Source organism: Taudactylus pleione, unplaced genomic scaffold (genome assembly GCF_031769625.1).
Source record: "Taudactylus pleione unplaced genomic scaffold, aTauple2 ptg000114l, whole genome shotgun sequence".
NCBI lineage: Eukaryota > Metazoa > Chordata > Amphibia > Anura > Myobatrachidae > Taudactylus > Taudactylus pleione.
This window is the reverse complement of record NW_028284516.1, coordinates 14,225,112-14,246,037: the sequence shown is the minus strand read 5'-3', so window position 1 is coordinate 14,246,037 and position 20,926 is coordinate 14,225,112. Positions and strand designations below refer to the sequence as shown.

General features: G+C 46.0%; 1 protein-coding gene across 1 annotated transcript in view; it reads left to right on the top strand.

Annotated features, from left to right (window-relative positions):
• The first annotated feature begins 2,630 nt into the window (after positions 1–2,630).
• LOC148524965 (fatty acid-binding protein, adipocyte-like) overlaps positions 2,631–20,926 on the top strand; it is a 29,863-nt gene continuing 11,567 nt past the window's right edge. The window contains exons 1-2 of the mRNA XM_088471545.1: positions 2,631–2,746; positions 18,631–18,803. Coding sequence (XP_088327671.1) covers positions 2,668–2,746; positions 18,631–18,803 — 252 coding nt within the window. The 5' untranslated portion in view covers positions 2,631–2,667. The remainder of the gene's footprint in view (positions 2,747–18,630; positions 18,804–20,926) is intronic.

Here is a 20,926-nt window from a genome sequence, read left to right as displayed (position 1 = left end):
AAGCTCACTTAGTTACAGATACCAAAAATATATAAACTAAATGACCTATACGAGCTTACCCAGAGTGCTTACATCTGTAAACATACATGTAAATGCATCTGTGTTACCAAGGTACTTAATGCAAAAGAAAAGAGGACAAAAAGACACACAATTCCTTTAAATTACCTACAGGACTAACCATATGTCCTGAGGCAAAATAACAGTATGTTATTAGTAGTGATTGTGCCCACTTGGTGTACACGTGAAAAATTTAGTAATTTGAGTCAGTGGGTCATAGAAGTAAGGAAAGCCCAGGGAAAAAGATATGTAACACAACTTCTACTTTCCTTTGTCTAAACTATTGGACAAGGGATAAGAGAGAGGTGGGCATGATCCCCAGGGAAACAACAGAGAGAGCGCTTCTACTGTCCCCGCTCCTGACAGTATCTTCCCCCTGTTGCTATTAAAGCATTGCAGGGGAGAAGTCTCTGTCCGGCTTGGATGAGAGAGCGCTATGTAGCAAAAGTAAAGAGGATACCTGTCACTGTACTTAAAGTTCAGAATATGGCTGCCAGTGGTGTATCAGCTGGGCTGCTGGGAACAGACAGCCCCGTCCATGGACGCGCGTTTTGCCTAAACAGGCTTGGTCACCTGATCGCCACACGTGTGTTTCGCTGGGGGATCAGGTGACCAAGCCTGTGTAGGCGAAACGCACGTCCACGCGCGTCCACAGACAGGGGTGTCTGTTCCCAGCAGCCCAGCTGATACAGCCCCTGTGTGTCTCAGCAGCCCCTGTGTACCCCAGTCACCGTGTATGTCAGCCTCATTCCCACCAGCCCCTGTGTATCTCAGCAGCCCCTGCGTACCCCAGTCCCCGTGTATGTCAGCCTCATTCCCACCAGCCCCTGTGTATCTCAGCAGCCCCTGCGTACCCCAGTCCCCGTGTATGTCAGCCTCATTCCCACCAGCCCCTGTGTCTCAGCAGCCCCTGTGTACCCCAGTCCCCGTGTATGTCAGCCTCATTCCCACCAGCCCCTGTGTATCCCAGGCCCATTCCCACCAGCCCCTGTGAGTTTCAGCCCTACTCCTCCCCCCTCCCCTCCCCTAATGTATGTTAGCCTCACCTCATTTCCCCTCCCCCCCTCCCCCCTTGTTGTGCAGCTGCTGCCATCACCACTTACTTGCAGCTCCGAAGTAATTAGGGCTGGGAGTCGGGCTGGGCCTCAGAGGGGCTGGACGGAGGCTTGTGGGAGGAGTCAGCAGCTCCCCCGTCAGCCTTTGGGGCCCATTTATTAAGGATCGCATTTTGCAATGCGATCAAGGCATGCAGTACCGCACATGAGCGGCGCCCATTGCCGGCGGAGGGATCTGGAAGATTCCTCCGCCGGCTGAAATGTGGTAAGTGCCCATAGGACACAGCGGCTAACGCTACCTTCAGATAGCGATAGCTGCTGGGGTCAATATCGGGAATTCTTTGCATTCCCGATATTGATACATTTGGCAGCATCGCATCCCCCATAGAAACCTATGGGGGAGGCGGCTGCCGGCGGCAATGGAGGGATCGCAGCAGGTATCGGAGATACCTGCTGCGGTCCCTCCTTCATACATTCGGGGGATACTTAGTATTTGAGGTAAACCCCCGAAAACAGGTGTTTTCGGGGAATTTACCTCAAATGCACTTTGATAAATGGGCCCCTTTATCTTTAGCCAGCAGGGTTTGAGCTGTAGAGCTGCCCGATTGGAGCTGAGGTCCGATCGCGGCAGCAGGGGTAGGTAAGGTAAGTGCAGGGCGGCTGCCGAGCACTGTGGGGACCGGCCCAGCGGAAACCGGCCCGGTGTCCCGGCGGCCCAATCCGCCCCTGACCCTGATGCATTTACATGTATGTTTACAGATGTAAGCACTCTGGGCAAGCTCATATAGCTCATTTAGTTTATATATTTTTGGTATCTGTAACTAAGTGAGCTTAATCATTACCAATCACCCAGTGTCACTCTACACTATCTCAGGAAACATGGTCAGTTTTGCAATTATCTAAACAAGTATATAGGCAGAGAAAGGGATAGGCCCCTTTACAATAATTATTGTAGTTAAGACCAAGACATTGGTTTTTGTATCACTTACCTGTATTATTATTTTTATTATTATCTACATTTCTTCTATGTTACTAGTGCGAACCCCACCAAACCCTTTCTATACAATTGCAGTTGAAAGCCTGATGTCTCCTCATATAACAGATGAGCACTCTGTACTTGATATCTGGTATGCATTTATCTACAGTACTCTATGCTTTAAAGTTAATTAACCAATTTTGTGACCACTCTAACCAGACATTGCGCTGCGTGTGACTGGGCACAGGATCACTGGTGGCGGTGGCGCTTCCTCATTATGTTGGCTTTGGCTAAAAGGATACTTGATAAATGCTGTTATCAGAATAGGCCGAGTGTGAGTGTTGCGTGAAATACATGCTGGGATGTTTTTTGTTTGAACTAAGGGGTTATAGTGTCTAATATGTCATAGAAGAGCTGAATCAGGACTAGAGGACAAGGGGAGGATTTCCATGTCACAGTACATGTAATGAGATCCCCAGGGCACAGCCCTGCAGGTGTATAAAAGGCAGATTCTCTCAGGAGCCCTACTCACGCTCTGCTTCTCCTGTACACCTCACTGTACCACTCATCACTGCCGCCATGGGCGAGGAATTGATTGGGACTTGGATATTGTCGGAGGGCAACAATGAGGACTTTAATAAATACCTGGAGGAGCTTGGTAAGTGAACAATCTATATCTAATGAAGCTGCATTGTTTGTATTAGTTTATGAATATTGAGAAGCATTTGGTTGAAAACTGATTTTCCAGTAAAGAAAAAAAAGAAATAATTCCTGTTTAATGTTTAATGTTGCTAGAGAATGGTAGATTAATCCCAGGGGATTAGAACATTCTGAGAAAAAAGTGGCAGATTTGCATGTGAATGATGGGAGGAATAAGTGTGTGTCTCTACAAAATCAGAATAGCAATCCATTCATATAAAACAATATACAGTATGATAAACTGATGAATGCTGTACAGCGCTGTGTAATTACAGTGACATAGAGCAATAGGTGTCAGGTGCTGCAGATTAATGGTTACCAGGCTGCTCAAATCTTTGTATCTGTCCACAGATTAAAGTATCGTACATTAAAATGAGTTACATTGTTACTGTTGTTGAATGGGTGTGTTGTGTCTCCATGATGGTAGGAAATGTATGTGGATATGACAAGCTGTATTATTATTATTACTATTATTATTATTATTATATAGAGCTGCTATTTCATTGTACAGTAGAAGATGATAAATGTTTGTATGCGCACAATATGGTTAATTTTAATTATATCTATAATTAGAACAATGTGTGTTGTGTTTGATTCCTTAAGTGTTCTTTTTATGTCTATACCAGTGGTTCCCAAATTTTTTAGAATCACGGCATCAGCTTTGAATCACGGCACCCATAAGCCACAAGTTTGTTATTGAGAAATTCAGGAAAAAAAATGATTAAATAAATTGTGCTTACCTGTCACCCTGAGGTTCAGTTATGTGGTGGAGGACAGGTTTGTGCTTCTGTTTGTCCACATATTTACATTATATTGACCATAAATAATTGAATTGGTGCTATGCCACCAACCTGAAGCACCCCTGCAAGTGTCTTTAGGCACCCCAGGGTGCCACAGCACACAGTTTGGGAACCACTGGTTTATACTAACATGGATAGTGGCATGTCTGACTTGTTATCATGGGCTCTATTCATCATGTTAATTATCGGGGTCTGAATGGATCCCAATAATTAACATTCTTACTGATACGAAAATCATCTGTCTCCACAAGTTTTTTCACTGCTCCTCTCGTAGCAGTGACACTAGTGCGCATGCGTGACCTACAGGTCATGTATGCGCAGAGAAGCCCCAGCATCTGGCAGAATGAGCCAGACAGGGGTGGAGGGATCTGAAAGTATCCCTCTTTGCAACCTGGGACTCCTTCCTATAGGGAAGGAGCGGGTTGCAGGTGCTCCCACAACTAAGCTCTGAAAAGTTGATATGAAGGATATATAAAGAATTATTTTGTACACAATGTGTGTATGTATATATATATATATATATACACATATACAGTGCATCCTGAAAGTATTCACAGCGCTTCACTTTTTCCATATTTTATTATGTTATAGCCTTAGTCCAAAATGGAATAAATTCATTTATGTCCTCAAAATTCTACACACAATACCCAATAATGACAACATGTAAAAAGATTTTTTAAAATTTTTGCAAATTTAATAAAAAAACAAAACTAAGAAATCACATTTACATAAGTATTCACAGCCTTTAGGCCCCCATACATCAGCAATCGATTGTGGCAATTCTGCAATTTGCAATCGATTGTGTATAAAAATCTGCAATGTATGGGCTTCACAGATCGCAGATTGCAACCAAAAAGTGATTGGAATTGCTATATCAGATTGTCCAACATGTTGGATTTCACAGATGGATTGGGGCTGTAGATGGCTAGTGTATGGAGGACATGATCAGCAGATTTGCAGACCGTTACTAGTAAAATGATGGGCCTTTCAAGATTGGCAGATCTGTGTTTGCTGCAATCGATCTGCAAATCACTGAAAAAGATCTGTAATGTATGGGCGCAGATTGCTAGATTGGGAAATCCTAAAATTGGGCAATAAATCTTCAAATTGTTCAATTGTGGTTTTCAGATTGGTGATGTATGGGGGTCTTTTGCCATGAAGCTCAAAATTGAGCTCAGGTGCATCCTGTTTCTACTGATCATCCTTGAGATGTTCCTACAGCTTAATTGGAGTCCACCTGTGGTAAATTCAGTTGATTGGACATGATTTTGAAAGGCATACACCTGTCTATATAAGGTCCCACACTTGAAAGTGCTTGTCAGAGCACAAGCCAAGCATGAAGTCCAAGGAATTGTCTGTAGACCTCATTGTCTCGAGGCACAAATCTGGGGAAGGGTACAGTAAAATATCTGCTGCTTTGAAGGTCCCAATGAGCACAGTGGCCTCCATCATCCATAAATGGAAGAAGTTCGGAAACACCAGGACTCTTTCTAGAGTTGGTCGGCCGTCTAAACTGAGCGATTGGGGGAGAAGGGCCCTAGTCAGGGAGGTGACCAAGAACCCGATGGTCACTCTGTCAGAGCTACAGCATTCCTCTGTGGAGAGAGGAGAACCTTCCAGAAGGACAACCATCTATGCAGCAATTCACCAATCAGGCCTGTATGGTAGAGTGGCCAAATCGAAACCACTCCTTAGTAAAAAGCACATGGCAGCCCGCCTGGAGTTTGCCAAAATGCACCTGAAGGACTCTCTGAGAAACAAAATGCTCTGGTCTGATGAGACAAAGATTGAACTCTTTGGTGTCAATGCCAGGCATTATGTTTGGAGGAAACCAGGCACCGGTCATCGGCAGGCCAATACCATCCCTACAGTGAAGCATGGTGGTGGCAGCATCATGCTGTGGGGATGTTTTTCAGCAGCAGGAACTGGGAAACTAGCAGGATAGTGGGAAAGATGAATGAATGAATGCAGCAATATACAGAGACATCCTGGATGAAAACCTGCTCCAGAGCGCTCTTGACCTCAGACTGGGGCGACGGTTCATCTTTCAGCAGGACAACTACCCTAAGCACACAGTCAAGATATCAAAAGAGTGGCTTCAAGACAACTCTGTGAATGTCCTTGAGTGGTCCAGCCAGAGCCCAGACTTGAATCCGATTGAACATCTCTGGAAAGATCTGAAAATGTCTGTATACTGACGCTTCCCATCCAACCTGATGGAGCTTGAGAGGTGCTGCAAAGAGGAATGGGCAAAACTGCCCAAAGATAGGTGTGCCAAGCTTGTGGCATCATATTCAAAAAGACTTGAGGCTGTAATTGCTGCCAAAGGTGCATCAACAAAGTTTTGAGCAAAGGCTGTGAATACTTATGTACATGTGATTTCTTAGTTTTTTTTTAAATTAAATTTACAAAAATCTCAAAAAAACTTTTTACACGTTATCATTATGGAGTATTGTGTGTAGAATTGAGGACAAAAGTCCAGGAATGATGATGTTCGTCCGTGCAAGACGACGTTTTGCCTCTTTCTGAGTTCCGTTTTTTTGGAGGGAAAAATCCGAACTCCACGTGCAAACTCGAACCTATCCGAGCCTGCACATCCCTAATATATATATATATATATATATATATATATATATATATTCACTACCAGTCCAGGCTCAGAGATGGGGGTTGGTTACTGATCTTGGGAGGACCTTCACGCATTTTTTTTCTTACATGTAACTATTTTGTTGCTCTTACGCTGTAGCGTCTAAACCGCCGGCTCTCAGACGCACCTAAGACATTTGCTTTTAGCGGTGTCTTAGACATCATGTGTGGCTGTATCATTTTATTATTACTGTCGACATTTTGACTGTCAACACTTTAACTGTGTCTACATTTTGGTTGTCAACCTTATGATTTGTCTACATTTTACCTGTTGACATTTTGACCCTATTGACATTATATCGTTGATAGGGTCAAAATGTCTATATATTGTCTATGTTATGTCCATGTATACATTATGTCCCTGTCGACATTCTGAATGTCTACCTTTTCATTCTAGACATGTAGTCCATGTCAACAGTTTGGTTGTCTAAAAATGTACCTGTTGACTTTGATTGTCTAAATTTTGACTGTCTAAGTAATAAACTGCACCCATATACTGTATATTTCTGTGATTGACGAAGGTGCTGCTGTTCTCTGCTTGTGTTTGTATATCTCAGTCTCTCCCATCTCAGTCAGCATGCTGTGTGTCAGGGAAGACAAACAGGACTCCCCACAGGTGTAATAGAGATGAACAGGTGTACAGCGGCAATAGCAGGTGAAATGGAGCACAAAGACAGTCGTGAACATAATGGGCTCTGTCTCATCTACATAAAGGATGCATTTATTTACACAGTCCCTATACAGATATTTATGCGTTCACATCTCTAATGGTACTGGGACATAATACACTTAAACATATTCACATTTTGCAGCAGAATCACTAGTAATGCAGCCCTTCCCCAGATGATGACTGAATCAAATGTACTTTAACATAAGGAATACAAACAAAACAATATAAACCCCACCCCCTATAAATGTCCGCAATGCTAATACAAGACAACCATGCATTGTTCAGTGGGGTCTCATATAATAAGAAATGTAGAACTAATGAATGTTGCATGATGTAGAATCTCCAATGAGGACATTTTGCAAAGACTAAATCATGTATAGGAATATATAATAATGTATTAATAAGAGAACTCTAACACAAATGGTATAAATATATATGTTTTCTCATTAGTAAAAGAAAGTGGGCATCCTGCATTTTCAGGATGTGTCATCTACGTCAACCCCAATAGCATAAATATTGGTGTAACCACCTAGGCCAAATAAAGTTTATGGGCCTGATTCAGCAAGGATTGAAATTGCAAAGCTGCATGCAGGCTATAGATATATGATGTATGCACGCAGTTTATAGATATATGATGTATGCACGCAGGCTATAGATATATGATATATGCACGCAGGCTATAGATATATGATGTATGCATGCAGGTTATAGATATATGATGTATGCACGTAGGCTATAGATATATGATATATGCACGCAGGCTATAGATATATGATGTATGCATGCAGGTTATAGATATATGATGTATGCACGCAGGCTATAGATATGATATATGCACGCAGGCTATAGATATATGATATATGCACGCAGGCTATAGATATATGATGTATGCACGCAGGCTACAGATATGATGTATGCATGCAGGCAGCTCTGCAATTGTGATCCTTGCAGATATGGTAATGCAGCAGGAGGCATCACGCCCACTGTGCATTATTTATCTTAGCTGTCCAACGCAGCATCGGATAATCTGCATAACATCGGCCGCCTAAGGTGACCCATGGCTCTGGTTTTATTTACCCAATTATAACCTTGTCCCTCCTTAGAAATCCATGCCCTTGCTACAGACATTTAGACAAAGCAAATTAAGCACAGCACAAGATGCCTGGCCCACTTTTCTTCAGAATTAGCCAAAATTAAACCACCCTAGAAGATTAGAAAAGCAGCTGTTTCATTAAATTGTTGCAAGATCTGTCACTCATGTTATCTCTGACAAATATTCACCATTACGCTCTCTTTCTAGTACGTCTTTAGGGTAACTGATTAATGTGGCCCCAAATGCCCCATCTGGCAGAATGCGAATTGGGATGCTATTTATTTCTCTTTTATTGTACATCTAACACAAGTCTGTCTTAGGGCAGATGTATCAACACTTGGAGAGAGATAAAGTGGAGAAGATGCTCAAAACAACTAATCAGCTTCTGAAGGGGCACATCCACTAGCAGACTGTGAAAGGCTGGGCACCCTCCCTCATCCCCGAATATGGCCAATCTGTAATTATCGGCAGATTCACCAGCATGTTCGGGTGCTGGTCGTTTTGACATTAAGCTGCCCAATTTGTGCCTGATTAGCAAACGATTGAACGATAACAATGTCGTTATAGTTCAATCGCTCTGTTTAATCGGGTAGTGGATACCTGCCTTAACTGTCATTTATCTGCACAATCTTTGAAATGACAGTTAGAAGTTGATTGGTTGCTTTGGCAAACTACTCTACTTTATCTCCCTCCAAGGTTCGATACATCTCCCCTTTAGTGTTCAGCAATGCTCTTGTCTTCCAGTTCTTTAATAAATCAAGTTTATCTGCGATTAGCAAATAACAGACCCTAGATTTCACTTAATCTTCTCATAGTGGGCCAGATGTACTAAGCTCTGAAACTCCCAACTGTCATTTTTCAAACACAGCTTGTAACATGACAGTTGGGAGATGAGTGGCTGCTGGTTTATCACTCTCCAGTTTATCACTTTTCAGAGCTTAGTATATCTCCCCCAGTGTGACTCCACACTCTGTTTTCAGTTCTCTCATTAATCAAGTTTTGCTGTCCTTCACACAAATCCTCCACTATGTTACTCAACTTTCTTCACCTGCATCTCTATCTTGGCACTTTCACACATATCCCTATACTGTATGCCACTTAATTTTTTCTCTGGAACCTCCTCATCTGTCATTTAAAGGGCACCTGTCACAAAGGGGCGATACAACCCTTTAATACTTATTTTAATAGAGCTTTATCATTTTCGTTGCCATTTGTTGCACAAAAAAATATAATAACCAACTGCCACGAGTTGTGATTATTTCATCACCATGGCAATTCTGCTGGCACGGCAACACTATTTATAGTGCTAACAGTCGCTTATTGCTCTCAACGCACTCTTCCCGCTCTTCTAAGATTGCACGAGGCCTGGCCTGTGCACCTACCTGGAAATTTTGAGAAATATAAAATAAAAATCTAAAACATTAAAAATTTATATAGAGTATATGTGTTATTACATCTATCTATTACATTTTTCTCTGTTATGGTTCAGTAGCCCAATTTGTTTCAAAGAGGTCCGGATTGAAAAATCTAAATTTTTTCAGTCGTGTCCTTGTTATCATCACTCAGAGATGGTGGAGTTAGTGCTGGCGAATATCCGATTTAGCCCTATCATTGTCAGGTCAGTGGCTTGTAGAATAGAGTGTCATATATTTTGGAAATGTGAAACTAAAACCAAAAAAGGGGACCAAGCTGCCACCGGGACCAGGAACCTAAGGACTTGCAGTGCACCTCTCCAGTTGTTATTTAGTCTGTGGGTGCTGTTACAACTAGCCCGCGAGCCAAATACAGTTGCCACGTTGCAGTGATGGTGACGCCCCATTGGTTTTGCACCTTGGGCGGCGGTGCAGCTCACACACCCTTAGTTATGGCCCTGTCAAAACTCATTGACATCCCATTCTGCTGCATTATCATCCCCAGTTAGCTCAAGAATATAGAAAACAAGGCCACTTTATTAACAAGCCAATGTAGGAATGTGTCCCAATTCTCCGATGGCACATGAACAGTCTTCTATGTACTTGGAAAGTATGGCCTCCTACTGTACATACTGGGGAAAATTAGTAATTTATGCAGCAAACCCCACTGACATTACGGAGGTTATTGAACTCTATGGTAAATATTACCTCTGTACTATGTAAAGGTTAGGATGGACCTGACTGCAGCATGGAGTATTTCATCTTCATTCTGTTCTCTAGTTGAGTATAGAGGTCATGTGTACCATAGAGTTCAGTAAGTTCTATAATGACAGTGTTTCTAGTTGCAGCTCACTGTACCAAAGATGAAAGGAATGATGCAGAGATGAAGAAAATTTGGGCATAAATAAATTAGTATATTCATTCGTATGCAGAGTTGTATGTATCATTGTCATGCACTCACTCTCTCATCTGTATGCCAGCTTGAAGCATCATCTTCATCAGTACAGACGTGTAGCAGACGGGATGTAGTCAGGATACCAGCGGGCGCTATCCCGGCCGCCGAAATCAGGACACTAAAAGCCTGACATGGGACTATAGATAGGCGTCGAAATCCTGACAGCTATCATTAGCCCCACGACGAAATCCTGACACCCAGCATACCGAACGAAGGTAAGCCAGGTGTCTTAGGTTCTAGCCGCGGGGGAGAGGATTGGCTTTAGGAACCCCCAGGGGGACTTAGGGTTAGGCACCATTCGGGAGGGTTAGAGTTAGGCTAGGGGAATGGGGGTTTAGGGTTAGGCAACCTTGTGAGGAGGTTAGGGTTAGGCACCCCCCCAAGAGGGTTAGGTTTAGGTTGCGGGAAGGGGGTGTTAGGTTTAGGCACCAACGGGGGGAGGTTAGGATTGGGCATTAAGGGGTGAGGTTAGGGTTAGGCACCACTAAGGGAGGGTTAGGGTAGGGAGAAGGGAGGGTTAGGGTATTTACCACCCCACGTCGGGATTTCGAACCGTCGGTCTTCCGCTGTCGGTATTGGATCAGGCGGCTATTTAGCCACCGGCATTAAATACCAATTCCATACCAGACTGCAGTATACTTAATGTACTTCTCCATCCAAATCTGCATAGACCTACTAAACTTTGTCCAATGCGAGAACACGTCATGACAGCCTAGTTGTGCCTCCCCAGTCACAAGTGGAAATGCGACCCAGGCTGGCCAAAGACTTCTCTCACCCCAGGCAAAGTTTCAGCCTACCACCCCTCCTACTCCTAATACCCACTTCCCAGCCCTTCACACACTTGACTCTTGTCAAATAAAATTAATAACTCTTACCTCTTCCTGGCTGGCTGGTGAGGCTGCACTCCAGATGCACTTATGTCTGATGCAGAATGTTTTCCAGGCTCTACTGCTGTCCAGAGGCAAGTGCAGGATTTGTAAAGGGGGTAGGGCTCCAAATGTTAGAACAAAGAAAACTAAAATTTGCAGTAAGCCAGTAACAGACACATTTCTTTCTCCTGGTAATTTGTTCATGTCCTTGTCTATGCATTACAGCATATCAATGATGTGCGGTGAGGTGAATGGCAGGGGAGGCACACATGGAGAGGGGTGGGAGCCTGTCTCACCCACTGCTCACTGCAACTCTCCCCTCACTATACTAAAGGGTGATACACACTAGACAATATCTAATGTGTACTGACATCGTTAGCGACGAGACCCAGCCGGGTGCCGGCATTGGCAAGTGTGTACATACAGGGCCAAGCTGATTGGCAAGTGACAGCCTTGGCCAAGCAGCATTCAGCAGCATGCCCTCGCTGATGATATGTATGCAGGTCCGAGGAGCGATGCCGCTGATTACGAGTGGGCAACATAGCGGGTACACACTAGACCAGTGTTTCCCAACCTCGGTCCTCAAGGCACACTAACAGTCCAGGTTTTAGTGATATCCTTGCTTGAGCACAGATGGTTTAACCAAAATAACTAAGGTACTAATTAAGACACCTTTGCTTAAGTATGGCTATCCTGAAAACCTGGACTGTTAGTGTGCCTTGAGGACCGTGGTTGGGAACCCCTGCACTAGACAATGTGACCAATATGTCGCTCTGATCCACCAGATCGGATGACATATTGTCTAGTGTGTACCTGGCATTAGCTTCAGTGTCCATTGATTCTCCAACATGCATCCCTGTGTGCCTCTATTAGCTCTCTTTCTGTGCAGCTTATTACCAGTGGTGTAGCCCCGCCCCCATCTCTCCAAGCAGTGTCTGACTATACAGTAGCGAGGTTGAGCTGTTGCTGCCTCATCTCTCGTCTCCCTGCAGTCCCAGGGAGCTCCACAAAGCTGATGAGTGTTAACTATAAAAATTATTACAATAAGCAAAGATGTTTATAAGCTATAAATATCTTCTTTGTATTGTTCTGCCTCCCCTGACTTCATGTCCCTGCAGTATATACTGTACATATACCAATACCTTCCCCATTCTTATTTTCACACATTACATCCCACCCCCAACCCCACATCCACACCTATTACACCAATACCACCCCCATCCCCACATATTATACCAATGCCACACACCAACTGCAATTACTGGGCTGGCCAACTCCTGCGCAGAGGTCCCTTCCTCTCTGAGCAAGTTCAGGGGTGAATCTAGACTTTTCTGTTAGTGGTTCAGATCAGCCCCTGGTGCTTACCAATGCCAGATAGACATTTATTAACTCAAGGTTTTTAAGAAATTGATCACTTGATGTAGAGCAGGGGTGGGGAACCTTTTTTCTGCTGAGGGACATTTTGATATATATAACATTAATCGCGGGTAGATGACGCCTCCTCAGTGTGACATCACAAGGGGGGAGGGTCACAATTGCCGGTGATTACAGCATCCTGTGGATGCTCCGGGGAGCTGTAAGGGCAGCGGTGTGACCATCTGAAGCATCCTAAGGACGCCCCAGATGGCAATGCTCCATAGATTCAGGCTGCAGGGTGCCATTCTAGGCACCCTACAGCCAGATGAGGCTAGCATAAAAAAGCTCAGAGGGCCAGACCAAATGATTCGGATCCCTGATGTAGAGGAACACAGAAAACAGAATCCTAATGGGTTTAGGATGCCAAAAGATTAAATTTGTTCTTTCTGTAGTTCAGAACAAAAATGTACTTAATGCCCGATGACTGTTAATACCTCCTCGAACATAGTGCTACGTATAACAGGGGAGGTGCTCCCTAGTCCGTAACTAGGGTGGTGCAACATGTGCCATGGCGGAGGGCAGGGGTCTGTCAATTTTTTGTTTATAACCATACTCACTTATAGCTTCCTCTTCTTTTATCCTCTGCATCTCCTGGCCTCCCCTATCTCCTCCCTGGCAGACTCATCCTCCATCTGGCCACATCCAGAAGCACGTCACATCCTCCTTTATTTAATACACACATCTGTCTGCCCCACAATTTCTGATGGCAGCCCTGAACACAGGCTCCGATTCCCAACACAGGTGTTACCAGCACACCTCGAGTACCTATGCCGTTAAGTTCAGCTGCCGGCACAGGGTACATACACTGATGTTAGTGTTCATTCTAGGTCCGGCGTGGGGCAGAGCACCACACCTAAACAGGGGCACTCCTGCGCTCCCCAGAAAGGGGGCGTGGTCATGAGAAAAGGGGTGTGTATTTAAGACATGCCCCCTTTTGTCACTCTTGGGGGCGTGGACGGCATTTACGGACGTACCGGGCTGCCCCCAAGCACTGCTGACCGATGCACCGTTATTTTCCCCATCAGCGGGACACTGCGACCTGCGGGTTGGTACAGCATTTGCCAGGCTGTTTTAGCGGGGCGCCGCTAAGAGGGGTAGGACGCATTCTGCCCTTTAAAAATCGGACAGGGAGCGGCGCCCCACTAAAACAGCCTATCGGGAGCGCTAGGATCACCCCGCCGCTGATATTTGCGGTATATACACTAGTAGCACTCTTCCTATACCTTCAGTCTGTGATCTACACCACAGGTTCTCAAACTCGGTCCTCAGGGCCCGCCAATAGTGCATCTTTTCCAGGTCTCCTCACAGAGCCACAACTGAAATAATTAGCTCCACATGTGATTCTTTTAAAATGTGTCAGTGAGTAATGAATATACACTACCTGCTGGCTGACCTGGAAAACGTGACCTGTGTGGGGTCCTAAGGACCAAGTTTGAGAACCACTGATCTACACTGTTGTCTCCAGACTTGTGCACGGCTGTTCTGATGGACAAACACTGCTGCAGAGACAATTACACCAGTGCTCCACTACCTCTAGAGCTGGTGAGTTATACTGCATAATTATTGTGTATCATCATTGTAGCCACTGGATTTACACTGTATCATACTTGCCTACTTTTGAAAATTAGTTTCAGGGAGATTATAGTCGGTTGTAGTATGTGTCTTCGAGGGAGGTGTGCCATGCTCCGCCCAAAGGGCGTGTCTAGCTTTACCTATGGGCATATCTATTTGGTAGTGAATAGATCCCCTTCAGCAGATGTACCCCGACGTCATCGCTCACTGTCCAACGTCATTAGTTACTATCCATGTGCATATGGAGGGGAAATATAAACCTGTGACGAGTGAAGCGTAGCGAGCGAACAAATTTCTACTTTTGGTGTCCTTTATGGGCATGGAACCGCACTTCCGCCCCCACTCTATGTCACTTCCAGGTACATCTACTGAAAGGGATCTATACACTACCATATCTATTTCTACTTAGAGGTGAGACGCCAGCAATAACGGGAGATCAGGGTTGTATACTGCAAAATGCAGGTGCTGGGGATTGTGGGCAAGAGTAACGGCTGCCAGTTGCTGTGTGTGGGCTGTTGTCTCAATGCTGTTGCAGCAGTGCAGGATGTATCATATATCATTAAACAGTCCTCTCCTCTATATAATACCACAATAGTGTGTGCTGGGAGCTGTGATATTCCCCCTCATATATCACTGTACAGTCCCCTCCCCCTATATAATAATACCACATAATGGGCTCAATTTATTAACATTATTTTGACTAAAATAAAGTGGAAAAGGGTGTTTTCACACCCTTTTCACATTATTTTAGTATCACCTATAGTTATTACAGGGCAATTGGAGTAGAATTCGTAAAATTCTACTCCAACCCCTAAGTATCACTTATTTTTAGTAAAGCAGATCGCATTTCCCATAATTGTAATGGGAAATGTGATCCGACCAGAGTTACTAAAAATAAAATGTGAAAAAATATTGTGGAAAGCCCTGTGATAATAACGCCACCTGGAGGTGGTGTTATCCCCCGGTTACCGGCCTCCTACTCTGCTCTAATGGGGATAGCAGAGCCGGGAGTCGGTCCCAGTAATCAGCTGTGTGGTCTAAACAGACCGCAAGCTGATTACAGTAAAAAAAAGAAAAAAAAATAGTAAAAAAAACAATTTACTTACCTGACTCCAGGGACCGGTGATCGGGCCTTCGGTGATGTCTCCCCTCCGGTCAGCTGGTCTCCCATAGTGCACTGCTGCCCGGTCATCAGGTGATCGGGCCCCAGTGCAGTATGGGAGATCACCTGACCGGAGGAATGGAGAACATCACCGGAGGCCCGGAGCATGCAGGTAAGTGTAATTAAGGGAGAGGGGGGTCGCAGGGGGGGAGGGGGGGTCCGTGATCGCGGGGGCGGGGCTTAGCGCTGGGGGGTAGCAGCAGCGACCGGTCGGCGCATGCGAGGGCACTTAATCACGGTATTTTTTGCGAAAATACCGTGATAAGGCTCCGTAGGGGATTTGCAGGGACAGAGCTTTGTTGTAAGCTCTGTCCCTGTAAGGGATTTGTAGTAAATCCCTGTGATATTGCCTGAATTCGCAATGCGAATTCACTTGGTATATCACACTACAATCTGCATTCAATATGCGGATTGTAGTAAATAGAGCCCCATGTGTGCTGGGAGCTGTGCTATTCCCCATCATAAATCACTGTACAGTCCCCTCTCCCCTATATAATAATAATACCACCACATAAACAGTGTGTACTGTGAGCTGTGGGCCTGATTCAGAGCCGGACGCTCGTTCAGAAAAAGGGGCCGGATATTTAAATAGAGCGCTCGCTCTTTGCGGTCTGTTGACGCCTCTATGTCTGAACGAGCGAACGAAACATGCGCTCGCTATTTTGTAAAGACGCCCCCTGGCCGCTCGCATCATACGTCATCTCCGCTATTTATTAGATTAATCGAGTACATCGAAAGGCGTATGAACTGCTCGCAGTGCTTGTGGTAGCATTTTCCTACCGCAATCATGTGAGCAGTTCAGGCTAAAAGACAACCAAGTGACGTGGTCGATGACGCTGCTTTGTTAATTATGCACACCCTTAAAACGCCCGTTTTGACCGTTTGGCACGCCTGCGTTCGGATCTCCACACCCCGTTTTCAAGCACCTTCCCCTGTTACCACCAACAAACGCCTCATCCGGTCACTCAAATTAGCAGGCATTCGCTATTTTGCGAGCACACGATTTCCGACCGCAATGACTGGTTGGCGCATGCGCATTACGACCCATACGCATGCGCAGATGTGCGAACATCGCTCGGAGCGAGCGGCCGCTTACGAGCGGCTCTGAATCAGGCCCTGTGTCCCCTCATATATCACTGTACAGTCACCTCTCCCCTATATAATAATACCACCACATAATCAGTGTGTACTGTGAGCTGTGTCTCCTCATATATCACTGTACAGTCACCTCTCCCCTGTATAATAATAATACCACCACATAATCAGTGTGTACTGTGAGCTGTGGGCCTGATTTAGACCCGCTCGCGAGCGCTCGTAAGTGGGTCGATGGTGCCCTAGTGCACATGCGCACAACGGAGGAAGCTCCGTCGTACGCATGCGCGGGACCCGCATAGCGACGGCCAAGCCGTCGTTATGGGTTTCGCACCAAAGCAGGCGTGCTGTCGATGGTGAGTGACAGCACGCCCCCTTTGGTGGGCGTGCCGGGGGCGTTGCTGCCCAGACGGAGGTGTTCCCATGGGAACGCCTACCGTCTGGTTCCGGCCCCACTGACATCACTAGTGATGTCAGTGGGAGTGCTTTTGGCTCTGATAGAGCCAAAAGCACTCCTGGGTTTGCGGCAGCGAGACCCTACCGCAGGGTCTCGTCGCAAGCCCGATGGTCGCAATGGTCTTGACCATCGCGACCATCTTTTTGGCCGCTCGCATATGCTGTGGGTGGTCACCTACAGCTATGCGAGCGGCCAGGAGGCCGCTCCAATTTTAGGTAGGAGGGCCCTGATTCAGAGCGAGCGCTCTGGTCAGAGCGTCCGCCTCTGAAAGGCCCTGTGTCCCCTGATATATCACTATACAGTCCCCTCTTCCCTCTACAATACCATATATCAGTGTTTACTGGAAGCTGTGTCCCCTCCCCAGGCCAGTGTGCAGTCACTTACCTGGTACACATGATGACTCTGCTGCTGCTGCTCAGTTTTCGTAGCACCAGAGCCAATCCCTAGGCATAGACAAACTAAGCAAATGCCTAGGGGCACCAAAGCCCGCCTATGGCTGGCAGAGGTTTGGGGCAGGCACAGCCGGGGCACCTGCTGCTAGCTGGGCAGAGACTATGGAAGCTGCTACTGTCACTGTGCAGCATTCATGATCGGAGCTCAGCTGACAGTTCCGATCGGGCCTGGCACAGCAAACAAGTGAGCAGGCAGCGGCGGTTTGCGGGGACGGGGCACCTGGATGACGGCTAGTGGTTAGCGTGAGTGCTGTGCTGGGAGAGGGGTGATGGGTGTGGTGCTGGGAGAGGGGTGCTGTGCTGGGACAGGGGTGCTGGGTGATGTGTGCTATGATCTGTGCTGGGTGAGGGGTGCTGGGAGCGCAGCACAATGGGGAAGGGTCCACAGTACAGTGAGACCACGGCCCTTCTGTGAGGCCACACGTTTTTTTCAGGATCCTGTGGTGGGGGGGGAGGGCACCACCCAAAATCTTGCCTAGGGCACTAATTTGGCTAGGGCCGGCTCTACGTGGCACTTACTGCCGCGGAGTAGGAAGCGGGTCCCGCCGCATTGTGGAGAGGAGGTAAGGGCACTGTGGTCGTATAGGCAGCGCTGCCGCAGCACAACACTGCCGACCACCCGCGCACATTATAAAGCCACACTGGGATCGGGCTGGGTTAGGCGGCCGGCCACCGCTACTCACTCCCAACCCCGCGTTGGTTGGCTTACAGTAAGCATGACGTCCACACACGCGTGTCATGCAATCTCAAACCCCGCACCTGTCACATCCGGAGTTGTGCATGCGCAGTCCAGACTTCTGACGGGGCAGTGGGGAAAGCGGATGATTCCCTTTATATTGCGGGGTAGTGGGAGCTCCCACCTAAAAGCAGGAGGCTCCCGCAGAAAGCGGGAGGGTAGGCAAGTATGCACTGTATTTGGCAGTGACACCTGGATAACAGTGGCAGAGTGAGATTGGTACCTCTTCATCATCGTATGGGCCTTTTTCAAGCACACGTCTTATGTCCCTATTTGAAAAATTGGAGAGGACGGACGGACACTAATGCTCTTTCTGGCCCAGGGCACTAAAAAGTCTAGTTACGGGTCTGGGTGGTCCCACTTCCTCCAGCTACAGGGCCTGTTGCAGCTACATCTTCTGCTACCATGATCGTTCTGCTCTTCTGCACAACTCTTGTTTTAGTTATATTGGTGTTTATATATTAGGATGTGTGAGAAAAATGTAATAAATTCTGTGCTTTTTTTTTTGCAGGGGTAAGTTTTGTCTTCCGGAAAGCGGTTCTTGCACTGAAACCTGACTTGATCATCTCTAGAAATGGGGATAACTGGTGTATTAAAACACAGAGCAAATTTAAGACAAAAGAAGTTTCATTTAAATTAAACACAGAATTTGAAGAATCCACTTTTGATGGCAAGAATGTTAAGGTGAGGATTCCAAGGCCTAGCACTGAAAGCACAGTGATGTGCTGAACGTTTTTATTCTCTTCTCGGCAGGTTAGAACTGTAATTTAAAGCGGCACTCACATTCACTGTAAAGCACATTGTGGATTACACAGAATGGGAGTGCCGCTTTAAATTTTCAGCTCCAACCCGCTGAGAAGCTGCGGCTTATAAAATCCACTGCTTCGTAAATATAGCCCTAAGATTTTGTCATAGAATGAAAGCGATGTTGGTGCCATTCCATACTAATTTTGAAAAGTCATATTTTGTTCACTTCAGTCTATGGGGTCTATTTATTAAGCTGTGTTAGGAGATAAAGTAAACGGTGATAAGGTGCCAGCCAATCAGCTCCTAACTGCCATGTCACAGGCTGTGTTTGAAAAATGGTTGTTAGGAATTGGTTGGCTGGTACCTTTTCACTGTTTACTTTATCTCCTAACACAGCTTAGTAAATAGACCCCTATGTTTCAAATGATAGACATACATATATGGAATATGCTCAAGAAGAGCATTTACTATTTGTAGCATTGGCTTTTTTATGGTTTTGGTATTTCTGGATGCTACTATTATTTGTAACTAGTTGGGATACCTGGCATTGCCCGGGTTGAAGACTGGACCCTGAAGGACACCTGCAGTTTTTATTCACATTGTCCTCGCCTATAACCCCATTCCTTTGATCTTGAAAAGGACCCCACTGTTTGCTAACATGCATGCAAGCAGTGGTGGAACTACCGTGAGTGCAGGGGGTGCAGCTGCTATGGTGCCTGAGCTGCCTCTGTGTCCCACCGCTCCCCCTGCACCCAGTAATGCACACAAGGTGGGTTGGTCCAGTCAGGGCTGTCAAGGGGAGCCCGGTTGTCAGCAATGTTGATTTGGTGCCAGCCTGCCAGCTGATTACAGCTGGCGCATTGGCAAACAGTCATGGAGAGACAGTGCCACCGTTCACAAGGCAATCAGAGCTCACTGACCAGCAGCCAATCAGCAGTGGCGGCTCCTGATTGACTGCCGGTCTGCGAGCTCCGATTGGCTCGCGACTAGTGCCAGATTAAATTGCGCCAGCGCTGTCTGTCCATGTCTGCTGCTGCCTGCCTGTGCACCAGCTGTAATTAGCTGGTGGCCTGGCCCCACTTCCACACCTGCTGGCTGCTGATGGCACACAGAGGGAGGCAACAGCTGCTGGAGGGATACGGGGAGGTGAGTGGCTGGGGGGACAATGTGTAATGGGCACTACTATTGTGTGGAATAATGTGTTATATGGGGCACTACTACTATGTGGCATAATCTGTAAAGGGCATTACTGTGTGCTATAATGTGTAAGGGGTATTACTATGTAGCGTAAGGGGCATTACTGTGTGGGATAATGTATAAGGGGCACTACTACTGTGTGGAGGTACTACTCAGAGGTTAAAACAATACTTTTGTAGCTTTATCAGGTTTTTGTCAGACTGCCAATATCCACTGAAGCCAGCACCGGAACCTGTGTAATTTAAGAGTGTCTCCATTTTTAGAGATTATGTAACAGTGTGTGGCCCTTGACGAATTGAGATGAAACAAAGTGCAGATTATTTCCAGGAGTGTGCACTACAAAATAATGCAGTTTTCATGTAAGTTGGTTCAGTAGATTCTGCGCCACCTTGGAACAAAGAGACAGACACCACGTTCTTATTATATTAGTATAGATGATGTGCAAGATATTCCACAAAGTTTTTTTTTTTAAATCTGTAAGAAACCCTGGATTTATCCTATAATGCAGACAAATAGAACTCAAATGCATCAACATTCTCCCCACATGCATTCAGACTCTCTGTTATAAAATACTTCCACATGCCCTCATGACATAAAATGCTCTCAGATCCCACATGTACTCCAAAACACCCCCATATGGTCCCCACATGTCACTCAACCCTCCCCACAAGTTTCCCCCATGTCACTCACACCTCCACAATTACATTGCACATGCCAGACAAACCTTCACACATGCACCCACTCACTGGCTAATGTAGTCTGAAAATACTTACATTCACAGTTAGAGCAGGCAGCGGAAGGAGGGAAAGGACATGGGGCAGAATACACTGCGTTCCCACCTCCTGCTCTGATTGGATGTGCTG